The 20,459-nt window shown below is 39.5% G+C and overlaps 1 protein-coding gene across 1 annotated transcript in view; it reads left to right on the top strand.

Annotated features, from left to right (window-relative positions):
• cacna1c (calcium channel, voltage-dependent, L type, alpha 1C subunit) overlaps positions 1–20,459 on the top strand; it is a 227,298-nt gene that overhangs the window by 48,966 nt on the left and 157,873 nt on the right. The window contains exon 2 of the mRNA XM_085386740.1: positions 16,510–16,942. Within this exon, the coding sequence (XP_085242866.1) occupies positions 16,510–16,942 (433 nt within the window). The remainder of the gene's footprint in view (positions 1–16,509; positions 16,943–20,459) is intronic.

Here is a 20,459-nt window from a genome sequence, read left to right as displayed (position 1 = left end):
AATCATTTTTGGTTGGACAGGACCACTGGCAGGGTGGTGAGTTTTCCAGATGGCGGAGAGACTTGCATGTGTGTGTTCGTGTGTGTGATTTTTGCCAGTCGTACCCCCTTCCCTGCCTTCCCTGCTTGTCCACCCACTCAACATATGTCCTTCCATCCTCTCTTTCCTCCCTTCTTCTCCTCATCCCTAATCCATTTAATCATCAAATATTTTGTCGTGTCATTTCTACCAGTTCACTGAGTGAGCTGAAATATGGGTGGCACACATGTTTCTTTTGTCACAGGAAGTGCCCTTTGTGTTCCACTTGAGCTTTCTGATGTATTTATATCCATAAACACACACATACACACACTGTGCCTTTTTCACTCCGCAGCCAAACTCGCATCAAAGGGGTGTTTGATTTCTTCTTCTGCTGCCCAGGCCCCACATGTCCTAGTAGGCTGGGGGTAGAAAGAGCAGGGAGGGGCTGAGCTGTAAGCCTGGAACTCTCTGAGGCTCAGAACTATAAATCTGCAAAAACACCCAATTAGACGCTTTGCATTTGTCAGTCAAACATTTTGCTAATCTTTGTTGGAAATTTTCAATGCGAGATTTGTCATGAATCTGCTCCACTTTGCTGGGATTTTTTAGAATTATACATTGATGACTGGTGAAATGCAATTAATGTAGAATAAAATGGATAGATGAATGGATATTGTCAGTCTGGTTTAGAGTTTGATTGACTGGCAGTAATGTGTAATTCACATCCTGGTAATTTATCATTAATCTTTAAAGTTCATATACTGTTCCCAGTACAAAACCTTAATGTGTATAGTGTTTCTTGGTAAATATTCATGTGTTTTGTCCACACTTCTTAGGATGAGAGACACACAACAGTTTCTCATGTAAGAGCATATTTGTGCATCGTTGCGCTGGGAAGTGCTGTGCATTTGTGCAGCTGTAAATCAGAGAATGCCGTAATCTGATAAGCACAGCGAATATGCTAATGTGGGACTGTGCTCACTCGATGGATGCGTGTTGGATTATTTTTGAAGATATCCAAGCTTTAGGCCATTTAACTGACTGAAACTAAGTTTTACTTAGTGTAAAGAAAAAGAACGGAGGAGAAAAAAATTGCAGTTTGGAAGGTAAACATCACAAGGTGCTTTGCATGATGTACAAATAAAATCACATTGCAAACTTAAAACCAGCATTCTGCAAATAAATGGATCACATATTGAATAACCTAAAGAGATATGAAATAATGGAATATAATGAAGTTGGTATAAATCAGGGCAGCACGTTGCTGCAGTGGTTAGCACTGCTCCCTCACAGCAAGCAGGTCCTGAGTTTGAATCTACCATCTGGCCAGGGCTTTTCTGTGTCAAGTTTGCATGTTCTCTCCATGTTTGCGCAGGTTCTCTCCAAGTACTCCGGCTTCCTCCCAAAGTCCAAAGACGTGGGGTTAGGTTAACTGATAGTTCTAAATTGCCTATAGGTGAGAATGGTTGTCTCTCTGTGTGTTAGGCTGGTGACTTGTCCAGGGTGTACCCCGCCTTATGATCTCACACTCGCAACCCTGATAAGGATAAGTGGAAGAGAATGGATGGATGGTGTGAAATCAGTTCACAATTTAAATTTTCATTGGTGCCCAATGCCTGTTGGGAGACCACATCACAAATGAATGCCACCAATTATAATTTGTCTAAGCAATCAAAGCACTTGCTGAGGTAGTTTGGGACACTTCTGGACAAATATCTTTTGCAGCATAAATGCTTATGTGTCATGATGTGTCTTCAGCAAAGACACGACCAAAAAATCTCACCACTGCAGGACCGGGTGTTTCTTTTTCATCTAGATCTCATGGAGCATTTTTGCTCGACAGCTGGAATGTTATTAAAAATCTTTGTTCTTGAAATGCTTGCTTTTAATTTATTCATTTGTGTGTTTTCGCTAGCTCTTGCTTAACAAATGCAGTGCCTGACTGGCGATGGACCAGGGGGTTAATTTGGCTGTCAACTTGTAATCCTATCACCTGACACATATCTCAAAAACAATGGTCCAGGATTTTACTGTTTACTCTTCTGTATATGACAAAATATATTTTGTTCATTGTTAGATTTAAATGCCACCATAAAAGAAAATAACTGGGCATGATAGAGGAGAGTCAACTGAGACTATTCTGTCTGAAAACTCTGTCTCATCTAATAAAAAAATCAAGTATAATGGGGGGGACAGTAACCTCCAGATGAATTGGAATTCCATGAAATCTATTAGTTATGGCTAAAGCGAATAAGAAAGGCAGTCTGTTGGTTATAGAGTGATTATAGAGTACCGGGGTCACAATTGTTTTTTGAGCCATTCTAACGACTGCTGTTCTGCTGGACTCCTAGCTTCTTTACTATTTCCCTTCTTTATGTTTTCCTTAATAAAGGCAAACATTTTGAGGCAAGAAGGAGACAAAAAACAATTAAAAAACAGATACATGATTCAGTGAGATATTAAAGAGAGAGAAACAAGGAGTGACATGACTGGAATTGATATCACAATTCACCGTCACTGTCTTCACCTAAGACACAGAAGAAGCCAGGATGGAGTCTGGTTTTTTTCCATTTACATTTATTAAAAGACCAATGACATTTTTATCTTGGTAGATTTAAAGAGTGTGCCGGGTAACTCGAGAGATCATAGGTATTCCAAATGTGCTTATCATCAATCTGTAAGCAACTTGTTTTATTCCTATTTCCTTTGCCTTTTTTATTGTACTTTATTAACACAGAATACTGACTGTTGCATAACTTGAGTTTAACTGCAAAAAAACCAGACCTTTGTTCCCATGGCCCCTCATCACCTGATGGGGGATGTGCAGGATGGGTAGAGCTGGAGCTATAAACTTAACGCACCCTCTGAGACTGTGGCTCTGCCAGACTGTGGAGCTAAACTATGAGCACATTCATTAGCATTTTATTGCTTGTAGGCACATCAATTAATCACAGACGTGCATAGCTCCAAGCACACACGCACACACACAGACACACTTTTTTGTCTAAACTTGACAACACTCGACAAAGAGACACACGCTCACCTTTGCTTCTGAGCACACACACAGACATTACAGCATATGTACTTCACTTGATGGCTCCCTGGTGTGTTGTACCTTAGACTACAATTTCTCTCTGGGTCGCCATATCACACACAGACATATTCGCTCATGTAATGTCTCTGTACAAACTGTGAAGACACTTATTGACTCAACAGTAAAACGGTGTCACCTCGGCTCCCCTCTAATTTCTCCATGAAGGTTTTATGGAAGGAATCTTAATAGTGGTTAATTGTAGTTTCATTTATAGTTTCAGGGCCATTTGTATTTATGTCAGAGCTCCTCATAATGACACAACTGCTCTTCTTAATGACTTTTAGTCGCGGTACAGAGTTATTAACCATTTTACAGTGAGATCGTGATTTGCACTGCAATATTCTTCCGTTATCTTTTATCCTCAAGGTATTTTACGATTTAGACTCCTTATGTGCGCTTTCGGTTATTAATTTCTCTTCTTTTTTTGAATTAACCAAGAGCTTTTGGACTATTCCAAGATTCAGTAATAGTGATATAGCTGCTGCAGTAAGGTGATTTACATGGTGGCCCTGAGAGGCCAAACGGACTGCAACTTAAGAAAACACCAGCAATAAGAAAAACGCTGCAAAAGCACACAAAACACAACGGAAATAGGGAAAAACAACAACGGAAATAGGAAAAAACAAAACAGAAACTGGAAAAACAAAAACAGAAATAGGAAAAACAGATTTCCAAAAGCACAAGGGAAGTGTTTCAGGGGAGACAATAACCCGACGGACCAGTTGCAGGAACCCAAAACATGGGAGGTGTGTTTTATCATGATTCATATAATACTGATGACGGATTTTTAGGCTAAGTTAGGTTAACACACTTACCTCTCATCTTTTCTTTCCTCACAAAACCGATAGATCCTCCACTTCTTTTAAGTGTCTCCCAGCGCAATTCTTAGCATATTTTGGTTCCTGCAATTGGTCCGTCGGGTTATTGTCTCCCCAGAAACATTTCCCTTGTGCGTTTGGAAATAGTGATGGGAATTCCGACTCTTTTTAGAGAATCGGCTCTTTCGGCTCGCCTCACTAAAAAGATCCGATTCTTTCGGTTCCCAACCGGGGCCGTACCGGATCTTCAGGTTGTTTTAATTAATTTATTATCAACAACAATCTAAAATTATGCACAAAAGGAATTACTAATGTAAAAAAATGTGGTTTTATTTATATATGTTTATATATAAATATATATGGTGGCCCCTAGAGACAAAGCAGGAAAAAAGTGAGAGAGGGTGAGAGAGAGAGAAAAAAAAATCAAAACATGGCTCCCAATAAGCAGACTCGTGTTGTTCACTTCAAAGACCCGGCTCTAAGAGTCGTTTCGTTCGCAACCAACACATCACTATTCGGAAATCTGTTTTTTCCTATTTCTGTTTTCTTTTTTCCTATTTCCATTGTAGTTTTTCCTATTTCTGTTGTGTTTTGTGTGCTTTTGCAGTGTTTTTCTTATTGCTGGTGTTTTTTTAAGTTGCAGTCTGTTTGGTCTCTCAGGGCCACCGTAGATTTAACTGCAAAATGAAGTAGGCACTTAGCATCCTTGCTTTTATATGGGAATATATTCACAATGCAACCTGCTAGGAACAGGCTGAACTGAGTCGCTTGTTGCAAAAAGACTCGTTACAGATCAGATAGACTCCAATTGGTTGCAACTTGTAGGGAATCTGTCTACATGCATAGATTAAATGGCAGTTATTCATAAAAATTGTGAGTGACGGCTTTCAGTTCAAATTGAACTGCAGTTGTTTGGTGTCAGATTGTTTGGCCTATGTGCGACTTGTGTTGTCACCTTGAGATCGAAAGTGGTTGCCCAGAGGTTGAGGGTTTTGCATGCTCTGACTCTGTGCCAGCACAGCTAAGGTAATGAACAAGTCATAAATAAGTGAAATCTGAATTGAAACGTGTGTTCTAACTAGATTAGCTGTTGTTTTTATGGCAAGGTACACAGTCACAGTGATGTTTATGAAAGCCACAAGCAAGATTCAAGTATTTCAAGTATTATTGTAGCTACAGGCTACAATGATCATTTTAAAATAAAAATGCATTCATTAATAATTTATCCAGCAGCCTTTTGTAACTTACAGTAACAAGGCAGTTTTAATTTTATGAGAACACAATTTTGAATAGAATACGAATACGATTTAAAATACAGTTTCAGCCCTGATTGAATGCTTGATCCATCTCTTGTCATCACTTATGATTTACTATATCTGGGGTGACCTGTATCAGCTGTAAGGTTGAGGTGATGTGTGCAGTGGTGTTAAAATCCTAAGGTCTATTATAATGTAAACATTACAGTTTATTTGTGAGAAGCTTGAATAATATGGATTTGTCAGGAACTGAGTTAATGTTAAACAATTAACAGCGTTTTTAAATGCAGGCTTTCCCAATAGGACCTGTTTAAGAGACAGCAGTCAAAGGGAACCTGCTGGTGAGACTTTCACCTTTTAATTAACTGAAATTAGCTCAGTGAAATCAAACTAATTGTTTGCATATGCATATCTGTGTAATATTGTTAAAACACTTAAGAAAAATCTATTTCAGATCTAAACTGAAGATTAAAAGCAGACTGAGCGCGAAGCTGTGAAATGTGAATTTATTATTGCTTAGATAAACTCAAAATATTGATTTTTAAATTTGTTTTGGCCTAGTTAACAAAAAGAAAGCTTCCCACAGGAGGCAGCTGACAAGAAAGAAACCCAGCTTTGTTCAAGCTAATTGTACTGGGATGTTTGCCTCACTACATTGTGTTGTGAGTCCTTCACTCTCTCAGCACCTGAAGACAATCTTTAAAAGAAATTTTTTAAAAAAGGAGAAAAAATCATAAAAGACTGAAAGCTTTTTTGTTTGATTTTGGTCACACTTGCACAGAAAGTGGTGTTACAATTTGTAACTGCTTATCATCAACGCTCTGCTTCGCAGTAACACATCTTCACACAATCCCTCCTCATCTCAGCTGCAGATTGCATCCACAGTCTCCTACTGCGGCTCCTGGAGCAAATACAATCCTTGCTTAAGGGCATATGGGGAGTGTAAGACACATTGTTATTGAGCATTTTTATTGTCTTTGATTTTGGCATTTTGGTTATTCTTTATGTTTCATTTTTAACCTCTTGTTGAACTCAAATGAACAGGCTCTTTTTAATGGCTAAGCCAGGCGACTGCTGCTGGCATAGCTGAGAGATTTGATATATTCTGCTGTTTGAAAGGTACATGGTCACACGATGACTTGAGAAAACGAGTGACCAGGCGGGCAAACGGTGACCTAGTTGGCTGCCAAAAAGATAGAGATAACAGCCAAAGCAGGCATCCATAAATATTTGAAATCTGGCTGGTGATATTTTAAAAGCCCAGCTGTAGAATCAATATAAATTCAATAATGCAGCATTTAAACCATTTAAAGAGATTATAAGATAACATGCATTTTGTCGAAAGGTTACCTTTGAGATGTCTTGTGGTGCAACTGAGGCCTGTGAGCCCCACATAAACCGTGCCTCAGGTGACCTCAGTGGATCACACGATAGAGGGGTTCAACTGTTAACTCTCAGTTTTTGTAATGACTGAGAACTTTTTTCCCACTTGGCTCATGTGATGATGCACAGGATCATTAGTCGATCCAAAGTGTACAACCGAGGAGGGTTTAAACACCTGTTACTCTCCACCTATTGTTTTTAGAGCTGAAAAGTCTCTTGGATGAGAAGTAAAACATCTTCACAAACTTAAAGAAGTCCAGAGTGCCTTCTTCTTTCAAGATCTTAAGACTATCATGACCAGGATGACTGACAACCTGCACAGACATACAGTCTTTCCAACTATCGTACTCCTTGAGGTTTGGGTATTGTTAAAGGCAATCTAGGATTTGGTGATTTGTGTCACACACCTGCTACTATAGTTATAGGAGCTAAATGAATACATACATTAATGAATAAAATTGCTAATACAGATGCTGCAGGGTGTATGCAGTATGTGATTTGTATTTTTCTTTTGCAGTGTGCTGATCCTCTAGTAGATGGTTATTTATTTTAACCTGTGTATAACCACTATCACGCCACCTGCAATGACTTGATTCTGCACTATACAGGCAAGGCTCAGTGGGTTTTGCATAAAATGACCTTGCCAAGGTCATGATTTCCATTCAGTGGGATTACAAAATGTATGCATTTACTTTAACAGAAAGGCTCTTTAGATGAACACATGCCTGAATGGCATAAGCTGTACAATGCAGGCGCCCACTGTGGCCTTTACAAAAGTAAAGGGCAGATGTGAAGTGGGAGGTGAGCCAGACAGGAAGACAAAAGCAGAATAGAAAGAAAAGGACCGAACAGGAGTTGTGGAGGAGAGTGGATAAGGTGGAACCTGCCACTAATAAATATTGCATGCCACTTTGTTTAAGCGTGTTTGTATCTCAAAAGGAGAAAATGCATTCGTTAGTGATGCTATTGTGTGGAACTTGTGTGTTGTTGGTTTAGCTTTTGACCTTACTGCATTCAGAATTTCTGCATTGGGAGTGTGGCTTATCAGAGTTCAGGAAATTAACTCTTTATGTTGTTTTAGCCAGCAAATATGTCCAATAAATGGTTAATATATACATTGCTAAGGCAGAGATTGATAGAGATCACAAACTTTAGATGCAAGGAACACACGCGCACACACAAAGACAGGTAGAGAAAACTGTTCGTATCTGGGTTGCTCTGGCCTCACATCTCTCCACTGCAGATGAATATTAATAAGGAGTTATTAATATCTGCTGCCTGCGCTGTGTGCATGAATACTCGTGTATGCGAGGTCGGCATGGAGAGGCAGTGCGAACGAACCTTCCTCCTCTTGCCTCTCCTCCTCCTCTACACGTCACTTTCTCCTCTATTTTCCTCCTCCTCATGTTCACGCTTCTGTTTCCTTTAAGTTCTTTTATTTCTCGGCATCCTTTCCACTGGTTTCGCTCACGTTCTTCACCCTCACATTTGTCCTTTGTGTCTATGCTTTGTCAGCTATTAAGACACACTCCCTCTGTTTGAAATGTATTATACCCCAGTCATTCTGCAGTGACTTTTACTGTACATCACTTAGAGGGCAGATGTTCGCTGACTCTATTTGACACCTATAGTGGTAAATGGCGCAATGTTGAGACAGAAAGTGGCTTCTGACTGTTGCGTTCATGTTTTTAGGTCTTGTCTGGGTAAAGAATAGGCTGTATGACCATGCTAATTAGCTCTCAGCCAATCAAAAGCGGAGATAGACTTACTAAAACGCTGCTTCACAAATCTGAGCTCCTGACACGATCCCCAACAGATTTATGTCTCCTCTAAGAATCAAACCAGGGATCTTACTACTATTGCCAAACAATATTTAAACTCATTTCCACTCAAAGGTTGTGAAGAAGAAACACACTGTAGTTGAAATCACTCCACAGAAACTGTCTAAAAATGCCAAACTATATAATGGAAGTGAAGTTTAGGGAGGCTATAAGGCAGAATTTGGACAGAGCTACTGTAAGCTTGTTGAGTCTCTAAACTAAGCTTATGGGGTGCTCCTTGAAGAGTGCTGTTAATCTAATCACTTATTTAGATATGGAATAAGCATGCTGTCCAGAATGTTAAATAATTCCTTTGAAGGGACAGGTAGAAGAAGCCCGAGACATTACATTACAACAGATTATTACCTTAACTAAAATCCTGTTGTTGCCAAACCTTCAGGACTCTCAGCATCCAAAACATTTATTAAAGTTACTTAAAAAAAAACCAAAATCATCTCAGAGGAATTCACATTTCACTGTGTCATGAAAAAATAAGACCTCGTTGGATGTGGCTCAGACTCAAACTAGTCAGCCAAGCGCTGATTTGACTTTCAAAGTATTAAACAACTTAAAATCAACGTCTTATCTTTGGCTTAAAGTTAACCTCTGAGGATTTAAAATAATGTGTCATTATTGTAACAAGTGTCACTTCAAAAGGGATAAATTGCAAGTAGCTACATTTACAGTCCCGCAGTGAACTTCTTTTATTAATTTTCTGAAAGCTACGGCATTTGTGTGAATAAACAACCACTGATAAGACTGTTTTGAGAGTGGTGGATTTATCACACAGTATTAAATCCTGGATATACAGATTGAAAACTAATTGTACTACTATATATTAGTATTAGAGCTCTATTTTATTTTTTTACCCTGTGCTTTAAAGACGTGTCCTTTGTGATTTCCTGGGAATACGGAGACAACAACCAATCACTGCTTTAGAATCATGATTGACAGAGCGAGGGCTGAACCCATGCAGTGTTGAATACAGGACATTAATGCATAATTCAAACAACATTTACATTTTTGTGTGGAATATCCACATACACAGTTTCTTCACTTTTCATCACCAGGTATCTTGCTTAGTTTAATGAATAAATCAACAGGATTTTTATAGCTAATGCTTACACCAATAAATAACTATTACAATAAAAAAATGGCTTGAGCAACACAAATACACGCACTTGTTGTTAGTTTATTATTTATAACCAAAAAGTGTCAATATGTCTTGCTGTTACCTCTTTGTGTTTGACATCACAAAGTGGGACAAACTACGTCAGCTGTAAGAGCCAGAGGTGTGTGTGCTGACTGGTTGTGTTCAAACCAATAAGAAGCATCTTACTTTCAGTGTGCGCTAAATGAGCCGGAATTTCTCCTGACAATAGGCTGCCCTTTTGCCCATTAACAGTAAATTTTCTGTGCAGTGTGGCAAATTTTCAGTTTGTTTGGTTGTCATGATTATTCAGCAATGCCCCAATCACAAGCATGTGATTTCCACTTTGTGTATTTTCCTTGTAAATTACATGCATGTCCTGCTTGTTTTATGTGTGTGTGTGTGTCTGCTGGGGAGTATCATAGATTAAGAAAAGCAGGTGTGTATGTGTCTTATTTTTCAAGGGGAGCAGGTGTGCTTGTGTGTTGAGGGTAGCAGGTGTGTATGCATGAGTGTGTGTTTGTGTGCCGTGCTCACTCGGCCAGATAATGGGCACATATGGACAGTGTGAGAGAGAGACAAATGAGAGACACACATATGCACACACAGTGTGTACATGAAGGAGTAGACTGTGTGTATGTACAACAGATACATAAACCTTTTAACTTGCTTTGGGATTTGTGAGTACACTCGCTCCATGTATGTGTAAGTGTGCGTGTTAGTGAGTGGATGACACATAAATTGGTTAAAAAGTAGTATTAGCATTACAACTGGTATTTACGATGACAGCGATAATGAGGGTTAAGCGTGATGGGATGTCATTCAAGATCTGAAAAGCGTGGAAGAAGTGACAATCTTTGTCACTGAAATAATTATTTGTGTCGTCTTTTGCTTAGTGTCTTAGTCCAGGCATGAGGCCGAAGGTGACTGCTACAGGCGGCGAGGAAGGAGCGGTGTTGTGGATCTGATTAGTTATGGGCTAACCTCTCTTTTCAGCTAAGGAGATGGGTGAGAGCAGGAGTGAAAGAATAATTGTCAGCTATTTGGAGATGACAGAGAGGCAAGTGATGGGAGAAAGAGTGAGAAGCAGCAAGGCAAGAGAGATAGGGAAAAATGGAGAGGCGATGGGCGAGGGGTGGGGGTAGATTAATGGAGGAAGGGTGCACGACTGAAAATGAACTTGTCTGCTGCTGGAGAGTCAATGGAGGGAGTGACAGTTGTATAGATTAGGGAGAAAAGAAGGAAGGGGAAAAGAAGGAGAGGATGAGGAGGTGCGGGTTAGGGAAGGAGAAAGAAATAGAGATGAAAAGCTAGAGGGCAGGCTTTTAAGAGGGTATTTGGCAATGATCAGGACCAAGAGGAGGAAAAAAATAGGAGAGGAGGAAACAGAACACTTAAAACAAAGGAGATAGTATTTTCATAAGATGGAAAACAGACCAGCTTTCGCCACAAAAATATTAGTTTTTTTCTGCGTCTTATTAGAGGTGACACATGTTTGTGCGTGCCTGCATGTGTGGACCCTAGCTCAATTAGTGTGTGATCAGGTGTCATCATCAGTTAACTGACTGATAATTGCATCTTTACTGTCCGTTCAAGCAGATCCCTGTTCAAAAGCAGACGGAGAGTGAGAGTGTAAAAATGAGTGAAAAAAGAAGCGAGGAAAAAAGACCAGATTGAGGGAAAGACTTGAGAATGATTTTGGATGGCATAATCTGATTGGTCCTTGTCTTTGTTCATTATCTGGTTGAGCCAATTAACAGAGCAAAGCGGCATAATACTTTGTAAGCTTTCCACTAATGCAGTTATTGACACTGTAAATTGCAAAGGAACCGTACTTTGCTGGTAACCAAAATTAGACCAACCGATCTGGAGAATACTGTCTGTGTGCAAGTGCAGAGCAGCAATGATATTTTGAGGCAGAGTGCTTAGAGTTGCAGTGATAGTATCTTTTGCCAGTCTTTATCTTTAAGTAGATAACAGCTCCACTGACTTTAGTTTGAATCACGGCTCATTACAGTCTCCAGCTCAGTTCACAGTGAAGTTTGACTCAGTTTCACTTCAGGTTCACTTCAAGTTCATTAAGAGTGAATGCTGACTGTCTTTACAGTACAAAGCTGGATGTATAAAGTCCCTCTGCTTCCTATTCATTGATTTGACCCTGATTTATCCCTGGAAGATCATAGATAAATTCATCACTGTTTCATTTAATTCTCATGCATTTTTAGTTTATTATTATTATATACCACAAGGGAGGGGACCCCTTGGGGTGCCCTGTGTTGTCTCCCGGTGTGACGTTGGCAGCAGATCCTTTGGGTCCTGTGGGCTTCAGGGTTTGGCCTCTGTGGACTGGCTTTGTTCTGCTGCTTGCTGCAGATGCTTGTACAGACTGGGATCTGGGGACTCTGAGAAGCACAGCAAAGAGCCTGAGGCACCGATGAGGCTCCCAAACAGTTTCTGATCAGTTTTGGCGGTGTGGTTCAGCTGGGGGAGGTCACTGCTTTTGGGGCTTGCCTTTGCTATTGGAAGCAGGTGCTTAGTCTTGCAACAATGTTTAGGTGAGTTATATTCATCAGAGTAACATGAAAGCACAGACAAAAGAACATTTATGATGAGTTAGCCTGGCCTAAATGGAGCTACACCACAAAACCTGTGGTGGATAGATGTTGAAAATGAAGAACCTTATGTCTGCGAGTCTACTAAAATAACAATAACAATAACAGCATAAAAATGAACCACTATTGCCATTACAGTGTTGTGTAATGACAATAGTGGTTTTAAGTCCTTTACACTTTTTTCTTTCCCTCATCCTTTGCTTGTCCCACCTCTCCCTTTCTCTAGGAATCATATTTCCACGGAATGCTGTGTTTCCATTAGAGCTGCTAATAGAATTATAGTCGGTCACATAAGCTTGTGCAACACACACAAACACATGTCCGTGCATATGCATGTGAGAGGACGGACGCACAGGAGAGACACGCGGTCAGACAGATTAGTATTATTAAAGTTTACTTGCCTCTAATCCTCTCAAACTCGCTCATACAGCACACATACTAACAAACACACTCTCTCGGTGGGGTACACCCTGTGTGAGGAGCAGGCTATGTGAGATAAACTGATCACACAGCAGTACAATATGCTGAAAGTGATTATGTGTGAGTGTGTTTGCGAGTGTGCGTTTGTGAGAGATAGAGAGCAAAGGAGAAATGATGATGTGCAACAGAAGTCAGGAAGCAGTTATTAACTCGCACTGAAGGAAGATATGCTCCAGTATAAAGGAGCATCTGAGACAGAGCCAAAATGCATGTTTGATAAAAGAAAATTTTACTATGCTGATTTTAAGAAAATCTCTAAAATCAACCCCTCATTTTATTGAAAATAAATAAATAAATGAGGGGAGTGCAGTTTCAGCCAAGTAATGAGATGAAAGATATGCTCGAAAATTGAAACCACAGTGGTTTTTCTCATAGGACACAGCTGCATCTGATACCAAGTGACTTCATTGCTGGTAAATGTAAAGAGCACCTCCTTGGGCATGACTGCTCTATTCAAAGCACACTACTCTTTAAATATTTGCAGATCTGGTGCTGTTGTTTCTTACTGCATTTGTTTGTTTGTTTTTGTTGTTTTTTTTAAGACCACTTCTACCTTGAGGGCATCGCAGTTTATTTTGTAATAGAAGCAATAAAGTTTATTTATATAGCACTTTATCCAAACAAATATTACAGCAGACTTGCCATAAAAAACAACTTACCCACATACACAAATAAAACCAGCAATCTACATTATTAATAGAACAAATCATAACAGAAAAGTCTGAAAATGCAAAACCGCTATATCAATAAATACTAAGAATGAATAAGAGTTCGCTAAAAGGCTAGCTTTGAGTTATATTGTTTTCCTTAAGGATGACAAGCCAAGCAAATGATGGATGTTATCACTATAAGGAGTGGAATATGGCTATCTATTCATATTTTCATATAACATTAACAGTAAGACTACATTTTGGTTGTATTTCAGTCACTAATCCCAACAGAAGGTCGTGTTAGTTGCTAGCTAAGCTAGCTTATGGCATGTAAACATGCTAAATCAAGTATTATAAGGATCTACTAAGTTATTTTTATGTCATTGCTGTATTATGGTTTTGTGTCTTGACTTCTGCAGTGCTGCAAAAAGTCCTTGATCCCAAGTTAACTTGTTGGTGATAGCTGTGAGTCAGAGTAGCTAGCTCTTTGCTATATTTCTAAATGTGTTGTGCAAAGTAAATGTAGCTGTATGCGCATAACATCTTATTCACTGTAGGCCATTTAAGCAAAGTAGGCTACGGATAATTTTCTACAATGTCTTAATATAGCTATATCTAGCTGTACCATTGTGTTTTTTTTTTGGTTACATTAAACTTATTAATGGTATAAAGTCAATAAAATTAGGCCTGCTACCATGAATGCATCAGTAAATCTATCTATCTATCTATCTATCTATCTATCTATCTATCTATCTATCTATCTATGGTTTACGCCACAGTTGCATGCAAAAAATGCTGAAATTAGTAACTAACTTCTCAAATAAGTCCAGTGTGTTGTTTCTTTCTGTCATGTGTGTATAATATTTGTGTTTTCTTGTTTTTATGATTGAATGCCTAACACAGTTATCATCATCATTGTCATGCATATTTATATAAATATTGGACTTTTTTGGATCACTTAAGTAGCATTTAAATACAAGCACATTTAAGATGGTTGTACTGTTTTTCATGGGCGTATCAGAGTCCAGTAGCTGTACATATTTGAAGATTCAGTGTGCTTGTTGAGGCTTAAGAGTTGTTGTTAGAGGCATGGTACATGGATTAAAAAGAGAGGGAAAGAAAAATAGGGAACTAATTATACTGATTAAGTAATTAGCAACTTCAGTAATGAATTTTAATATATCTTTAGTAAGGGATAAATTATTATGTTTTACATTGCCAAAAAGCATGTGAGATTTGCCAGCACCCTTCTAAGTTGCTCTTGATGAGTCAAATTCTGTGGATAATGCTACAGTCACAATGAATTTATAATCTTGTTGCCTTTGAAATAGTTTCTTCGAAGACAAGGACCAAGTTTGTGACCACTTGCAGGTAGCTGCTGTTTTCAAAACAACTTTGACGCTTCAAGATGGCGATGAAACGCTATCAGTCGGCTATCAGTTTGGCAATTACATGCAATTTGTTTGTGATGATATGCGAATTAACTCTTATAAACGCAAATATGTTAAAAATATTTTGCAGGCCAGTTCCGTTCATCGGCACAGACTGACTGAGATGGATTACGACATGTTGACAATCAATCACCGCAACTACTTGCATTCAGTCGCTGAATACGAAAAAATTTTTTTAGTCCAATCACCAGGCAACCATCCATTTTCCCTAGTCACAGGGATATTGCTGTCCTATTTTTACTTTACTGTGACTGAGTAAGAAAGCAGCACTTGCAGATGATTAGGCGATAGATGTATATACACTCTGTGCATGTGTTATAGTCACTATAGTCCTCAGGATGTGATGTACTGTTCCCTCAGGCCATCGCCCAGTGTGAGTGCATTTGTAAAAACCTGTAGCAGTGAAGTGAGAGGAGCAGGATTTTAGCAGACATTGTGAATGCCCTGTAATTGTAGGATAAATCTACTTCTGTCCTCCTCCTCCCTCTGAACCCACTCACATTTCTCCTTCCTCTGTCTTTCTAGCTCCTTATCTCTGTTGCAACAGCACAGGATGGATTAACTTTACAGAGGTTCTTTAACTTTTGGATTCTTCCTCTTCCAAAAGAATTTCACTTTATGAGATTTACGAATTCGACATTGCTAAATCTACAAAGATTAAGCTTTTCATTTCCACCATGCATTAGTTGTGCTAAAAGATCTAGTGATCTACTATATGGCACTGCAACATCGAGATAATGATATATATTCCAGTTTGTATGATTAAATAGTATATCTACTAAATCTATTGCGTTCAAACAATTTAACAATTTTAAAATTAGTTTTTCTTTTTAATCATTAAAAACAAACATTTTCTGCTTTGATATCAGTAGCTCTGACTACTGTTTCACAAACATACCCTTGTCTCTGCAAAGCACTGTTACTTCTTCCATCTGTAGAAAATTTCCATGTGCACTTGCACGCTTGGCTTTGTGTGAATAATAATTGTTTGCATAAAATTTCAGCGTATAATCTATATGCACAGTGGAAACATTTGCTGAGTTGTCAGAGAGAAGGAGGGCTGAGAGGATATTATAACTGTCTTTAATCTGGCTAAGCATACAGTATGGTTAATCCGGTGTCTTTGTTTTACACCGTCTTATTCCCACGATTTGTTTGCGTAAAACTATGTAATCTCACAGAGATTATTGTAATTCTGTCTCTCTCTTCTTTTTTTTATCTTTTATTTCAATACAAGCATTTGTTGTCCCCAGTCTTATTCTTTTCAGGGCTAAACACGTTCTGGATTTTTCAGTGGGTATTAATCTTTAAAGCTGGGAGACCTATCATTTTAAACATGTTAGTTCCCTACAACTACACCCAAAGAACTGTTTGCTACTCAGTTGTTTTTAATCTCCCCAAGTAGACATTGCTAAATTCTTGATTGAGGGATCCAGCCATGCACAAGTGGTACTAGTGCCATCAAGTCTTTCACATGGATGTTGAAGTACTACATTTGATGGCTTGTGATGAAGACATCACAACATTGTCAAGACCTTAGACTTTCAGTTAAAGCGGTTAGCTCTTTTGAACTCGATAGCTAACAAAAATACAAAGTACAGGGCATCATAACTGATGAGTTTGTGCTTTATCCAGCCTCTTCAGAATATTCAGAATAATCTAACAAACCAACAAACTAAACAGTTTTTGAAGCAAATCCCTTCTATAAGTAATCTATAAATTTATGTAGCTAACTTCCTGTCTCCTCTGTCTTTTCTCTTTTTCTCAATTCCAGGCTCCGACTACTCTCCCCCTCCTCCTCTTCCTCGACCTCCTCCACCTGGCCTGACCAATGAGCACAGTGGTGGCACTAGCCATGGCGACCATGGTGGAGGAGGGGGCGGGGTCAACCATGGAGTGGGCGTGGTTGGTCTGGCTCCAGAGCACATCCCCACACCGGGGGCAGCCCTGAGCTGGCAGGCGGCGATCGATGCCGCGCGGCAGGCGAAGATGATGGGTAATGCCGCATCGGGTGGAGGGGCGGGGCTTGGGTCCGGAGGGCGAGGGCCCATCTCCACGGCCAGCTCCACGCAACGGAAGAGACAGCACTATACCGCTAAACCCAAGAAACAAACCACAACGACAGCCACAAGGCCGCCACGAGCTCTACTCTGCCTCACACTCAAGAATCCTATCCGCAGGGCCTGCATCAGCATCGTAGAGTGGAAGTATCCTTCAACAAACTATGGGCAAAGGGTTGTTCCCTGTGTAGTGCTTTCTCATAGATCAGATCCTTATCAATTGGTTGCATAGTCTAAAGAAAATCAGTTAAAAGTAGAATTTGTCCATGTCAGTTTCAAAATGTAAAGGGTTATGGCCCATCTTTATCAAGCGCTTTGGGTGCCTTGAAAAGCGCTATATAAATCCAATCCATTATTATTATTATTATTATTGTACTGGAGAGTTATATGATGACATTTCTATATTTTACAACTATATATAATGTTCCTGTGCAAACATATACATGTAGGATAAATATGTTTCAACTGCAAACCACGGACTTTATCTGATCGTATTTCTTTATTGGTCCTGTCCCGTTGTGAAGCCTCAAGCTAAGCTTTTTTGTTGTTGGCATTTTTGAGTTTTAAAACTGGATGTGATGAGAAAGGGGTGAATCCGAGTAAGTGATATATATATATATATATATATATATATATATATATATATATATATATATATATATATATATATATATAGCAGTCTCCCAGAGTAGAAACTTGTCAGTCAAACGGTGATTCAAATCCTTCCCAAAAGCCCATAAATTCATGAGTAAAGTATTAGCAAAGGTTATAGAGCAAGGGGGGCAATTACAGTTTTCCCAGACTTCTAAAGAAAAAGATATTCTCCCTCTGCTGGCCATTGTATAGAATACAAGCTTAAAGCACTTCCTCATTGGCTCACCTTTAAGGCCCAGAAGCTACATCCATCTTTTATATACAGTTCTTACTGCAACCATATTCCACCCCCTTGTTTTTTAGATTTAGGATGAAATTATTGGAGAGACGCAGATGGAACAGCATGTCATAAAAAAATAGAATTATAGCTAATTGATGTTTTTATATGTATGATTAATAACTGGTAGAGGATGCACAGGTGGATTTACAAAAAGCTGATTCTGAAGCGTCTTTTTCTGTTATTTCAAAGTGGATTTATGTATGTCTTTTGGGCCTTTTTGTCCTACTGGACATCCATTCCCATTCTTTAATTTTAACTTTAAAATTTCTTTCCAGGACAATGAGTAAAAATTTCCATGGTCCACTGAGAATATTTTATCCCTTTCCTCCCCCCCATAATGATAATCCCGTTCGTATGGGGCTTTAATCAATCTCTCTCTGTCCTCTAGCTCTCAATAAGTGTGATTTTCCCTCTTCACTCAGTAGTCTTAATCCCTTCTCCCCTTCCTCTGCCTGCCCTTCTCCCTCTTTTACTACTCTTCTCTTTCATCTTACATTCTTTATTTCTGTTTTCTCACAGGAGGATGAAAAAATTGTCTCATTTTCATCCCTCCTTCACACTTCTCCCCTTGCTATTTCAAAGTGTATTTATCCTCTTTCCCCCAGGTCCATCCACACCTCTGTTCATCCTTTACCCCCACCCCCCATCCTCCACCTAGGAGTCTCAGCATTTAATAGCCAACCCTCCCTCTGTCCACCCAAATCCCAAATTCTTACTGTTCTTCCTTTCAACCCTGCATCTCCAGTTTTGTTTTGTTTTTTTAAAATCTATTTTTAAGTTCCTGAACATAATGACATGGTTCTCCCTCAGGGTGCGAAAGAGACGGGGAAATGGAGAGATAGACAGAAATGGCCTGTGTCACACTCAAAATAATCAATAGTAGGTGCATGTCCACATAAGCCTCGACTCAGCAAGAGCACAATTGCACACGGTTCTTAGAGGAACAGAAGGAGAGGAAAAGGAGGGGTCAGGAAAATGAGAAAGGCAGGGATGTGGGCAGGACATTGATGTCGACAGGAGAGATAATGGAGCTGAGTAACAGAGAAGGGACGGAGGGAGTGAGAGATTGAGGGGAGGACGGAAAAGGTAAACAAGAAAATAGTGAGTGGAGTGGAGGGAAGGAGGTAGAGGTGTGGGTTTAGAATAGAAGGATCATAAGGGAAGAGAAGAGGAAGGAAGTAGAAAGCAGTGCAAAATGGTAGGAAATAGAAGAAGATATAGGAAGTATGTGTTTTAATGCATGTGCTGGGTGGGTTGCATTAACAAATTAACAAGTCACAATAAATCAGTGTTGATAATATTATAGGCTCTAATGGACCTCACATGTTCACACTATAAGCTAGTCTGAAAAACATTGTTCAGACTACTTGATAATGTCCAGATCAGAAAGCTGAGATTGTGCATTACTGTTAATTGTTTTACCCCTTAGTGTCTGTTAATGAACAAAAAACAACACTGCATTTGGGCTGCCTAATGACTTCCAGACAGAAAGATGAATATGCTATACTAGCTCTTTTTGTAGCAGGGACAGATCTAAAGGGGGCAAGGGGAGCAACTGGCCCCCTGCTGTAGAAACTTGCCACATCCAGCAGCCGCCCCAACTTTTATGTCCTTAAAATACTTTTCGTCTGTGCCATTGTTTTGCCAGTGAGTACTGCACGGTGTGAGCAAAGTTGTTCTGCTTTAAAACTTGTAGAAAAATCCCTTTGTGTTTGTTTTCTTAGATGAGATAATGATACTTTAAATGGTTTTTGTGGATATTTTGGTAATTTGCCCCTGCTTTGCCCCACCATGTAAGGTTTTCTAGATTTTCCACTAACCCATTGTGGATACTACAAAATTCGTAGTATTAAGAGCTGTGCTTTGTACAACTTTACACCTGGAAAAACAAAATGGGAAGGATACTTTGGCTTTAGCTAGGTGGTTAGTTGCTAATGTCTCTTTACATTCTTTTCCTGTGTTAACCATTCCTCGCCGTCAGTCCCCTGACCGTGGTCGGGAGACACGAGGGGAGATGCTTCCTCCAGGGCCGAAGTTTGTCCTCCTTCGGGGTTAACTCCCTTCACTTTTGTGGAGTAGTGAGGCAGACAGAAATCAGCCGAGGCACCGGAGAGTACTGAAGAGATGAGGCTTTAATAACAGTACTGCACACTTTGGAAACACACTGCATAGCCTGTAGCCCGTTAGAACGCTGCTCCCGGTCGCCCTCTACCCATGACACACTCTCTCACTCTCTTTTTCCTCTTTCGCTCCCAGCGTTTCCTTCACGCGCATGCTCACACACACATTACATACACTCCTTACTGCACCCAGTCACACACAAGACAGCAATTCCTGCAACACTACCCCCACTCTGGATGGCAATTAAACAATAATTCCACTCCAGCATTGTAATGCATAAAACTGGTACACAATCCCCTTTACCACTTGGAGCCCACAGGAGATAAAAGTGTTAGCCATTACCGCATATAAGGTGAGGTATAGTATCAACGAGTGCACTTCAGTGACAAAGAGGTTGGCTCAAGTAAGGTGTACATACATGTGCAAAATAAAGCATTTCAAGTGCTGTTAAGTAGAAAAGAAATTACACAATTGTAACTATTACATGGCGACCGGGAATAACCAACTTATCCTAGCATCTAGGAAGGCACAAATACAAATGGATAAGTGCATGTAGATAACCCCGTAGGTCCTTCAGATACTTTTTTAAAAAAAATGTAAACACTGGAA

Source organism: Rhamphochromis longiceps, linkage group LG17 (assembly GCF_057381845.1).
Source record: "Rhamphochromis longiceps isolate RC_006_pf linkage group LG17, R_longiceps_female_GT1.1, whole genome shotgun sequence".
Taxonomy (NCBI): Eukaryota; Metazoa; Chordata; class Actinopteri; order Cichliformes; family Cichlidae; genus Rhamphochromis; species Rhamphochromis longiceps.
This window is presented reverse-complemented; position numbering and strand designations above follow the sequence as displayed.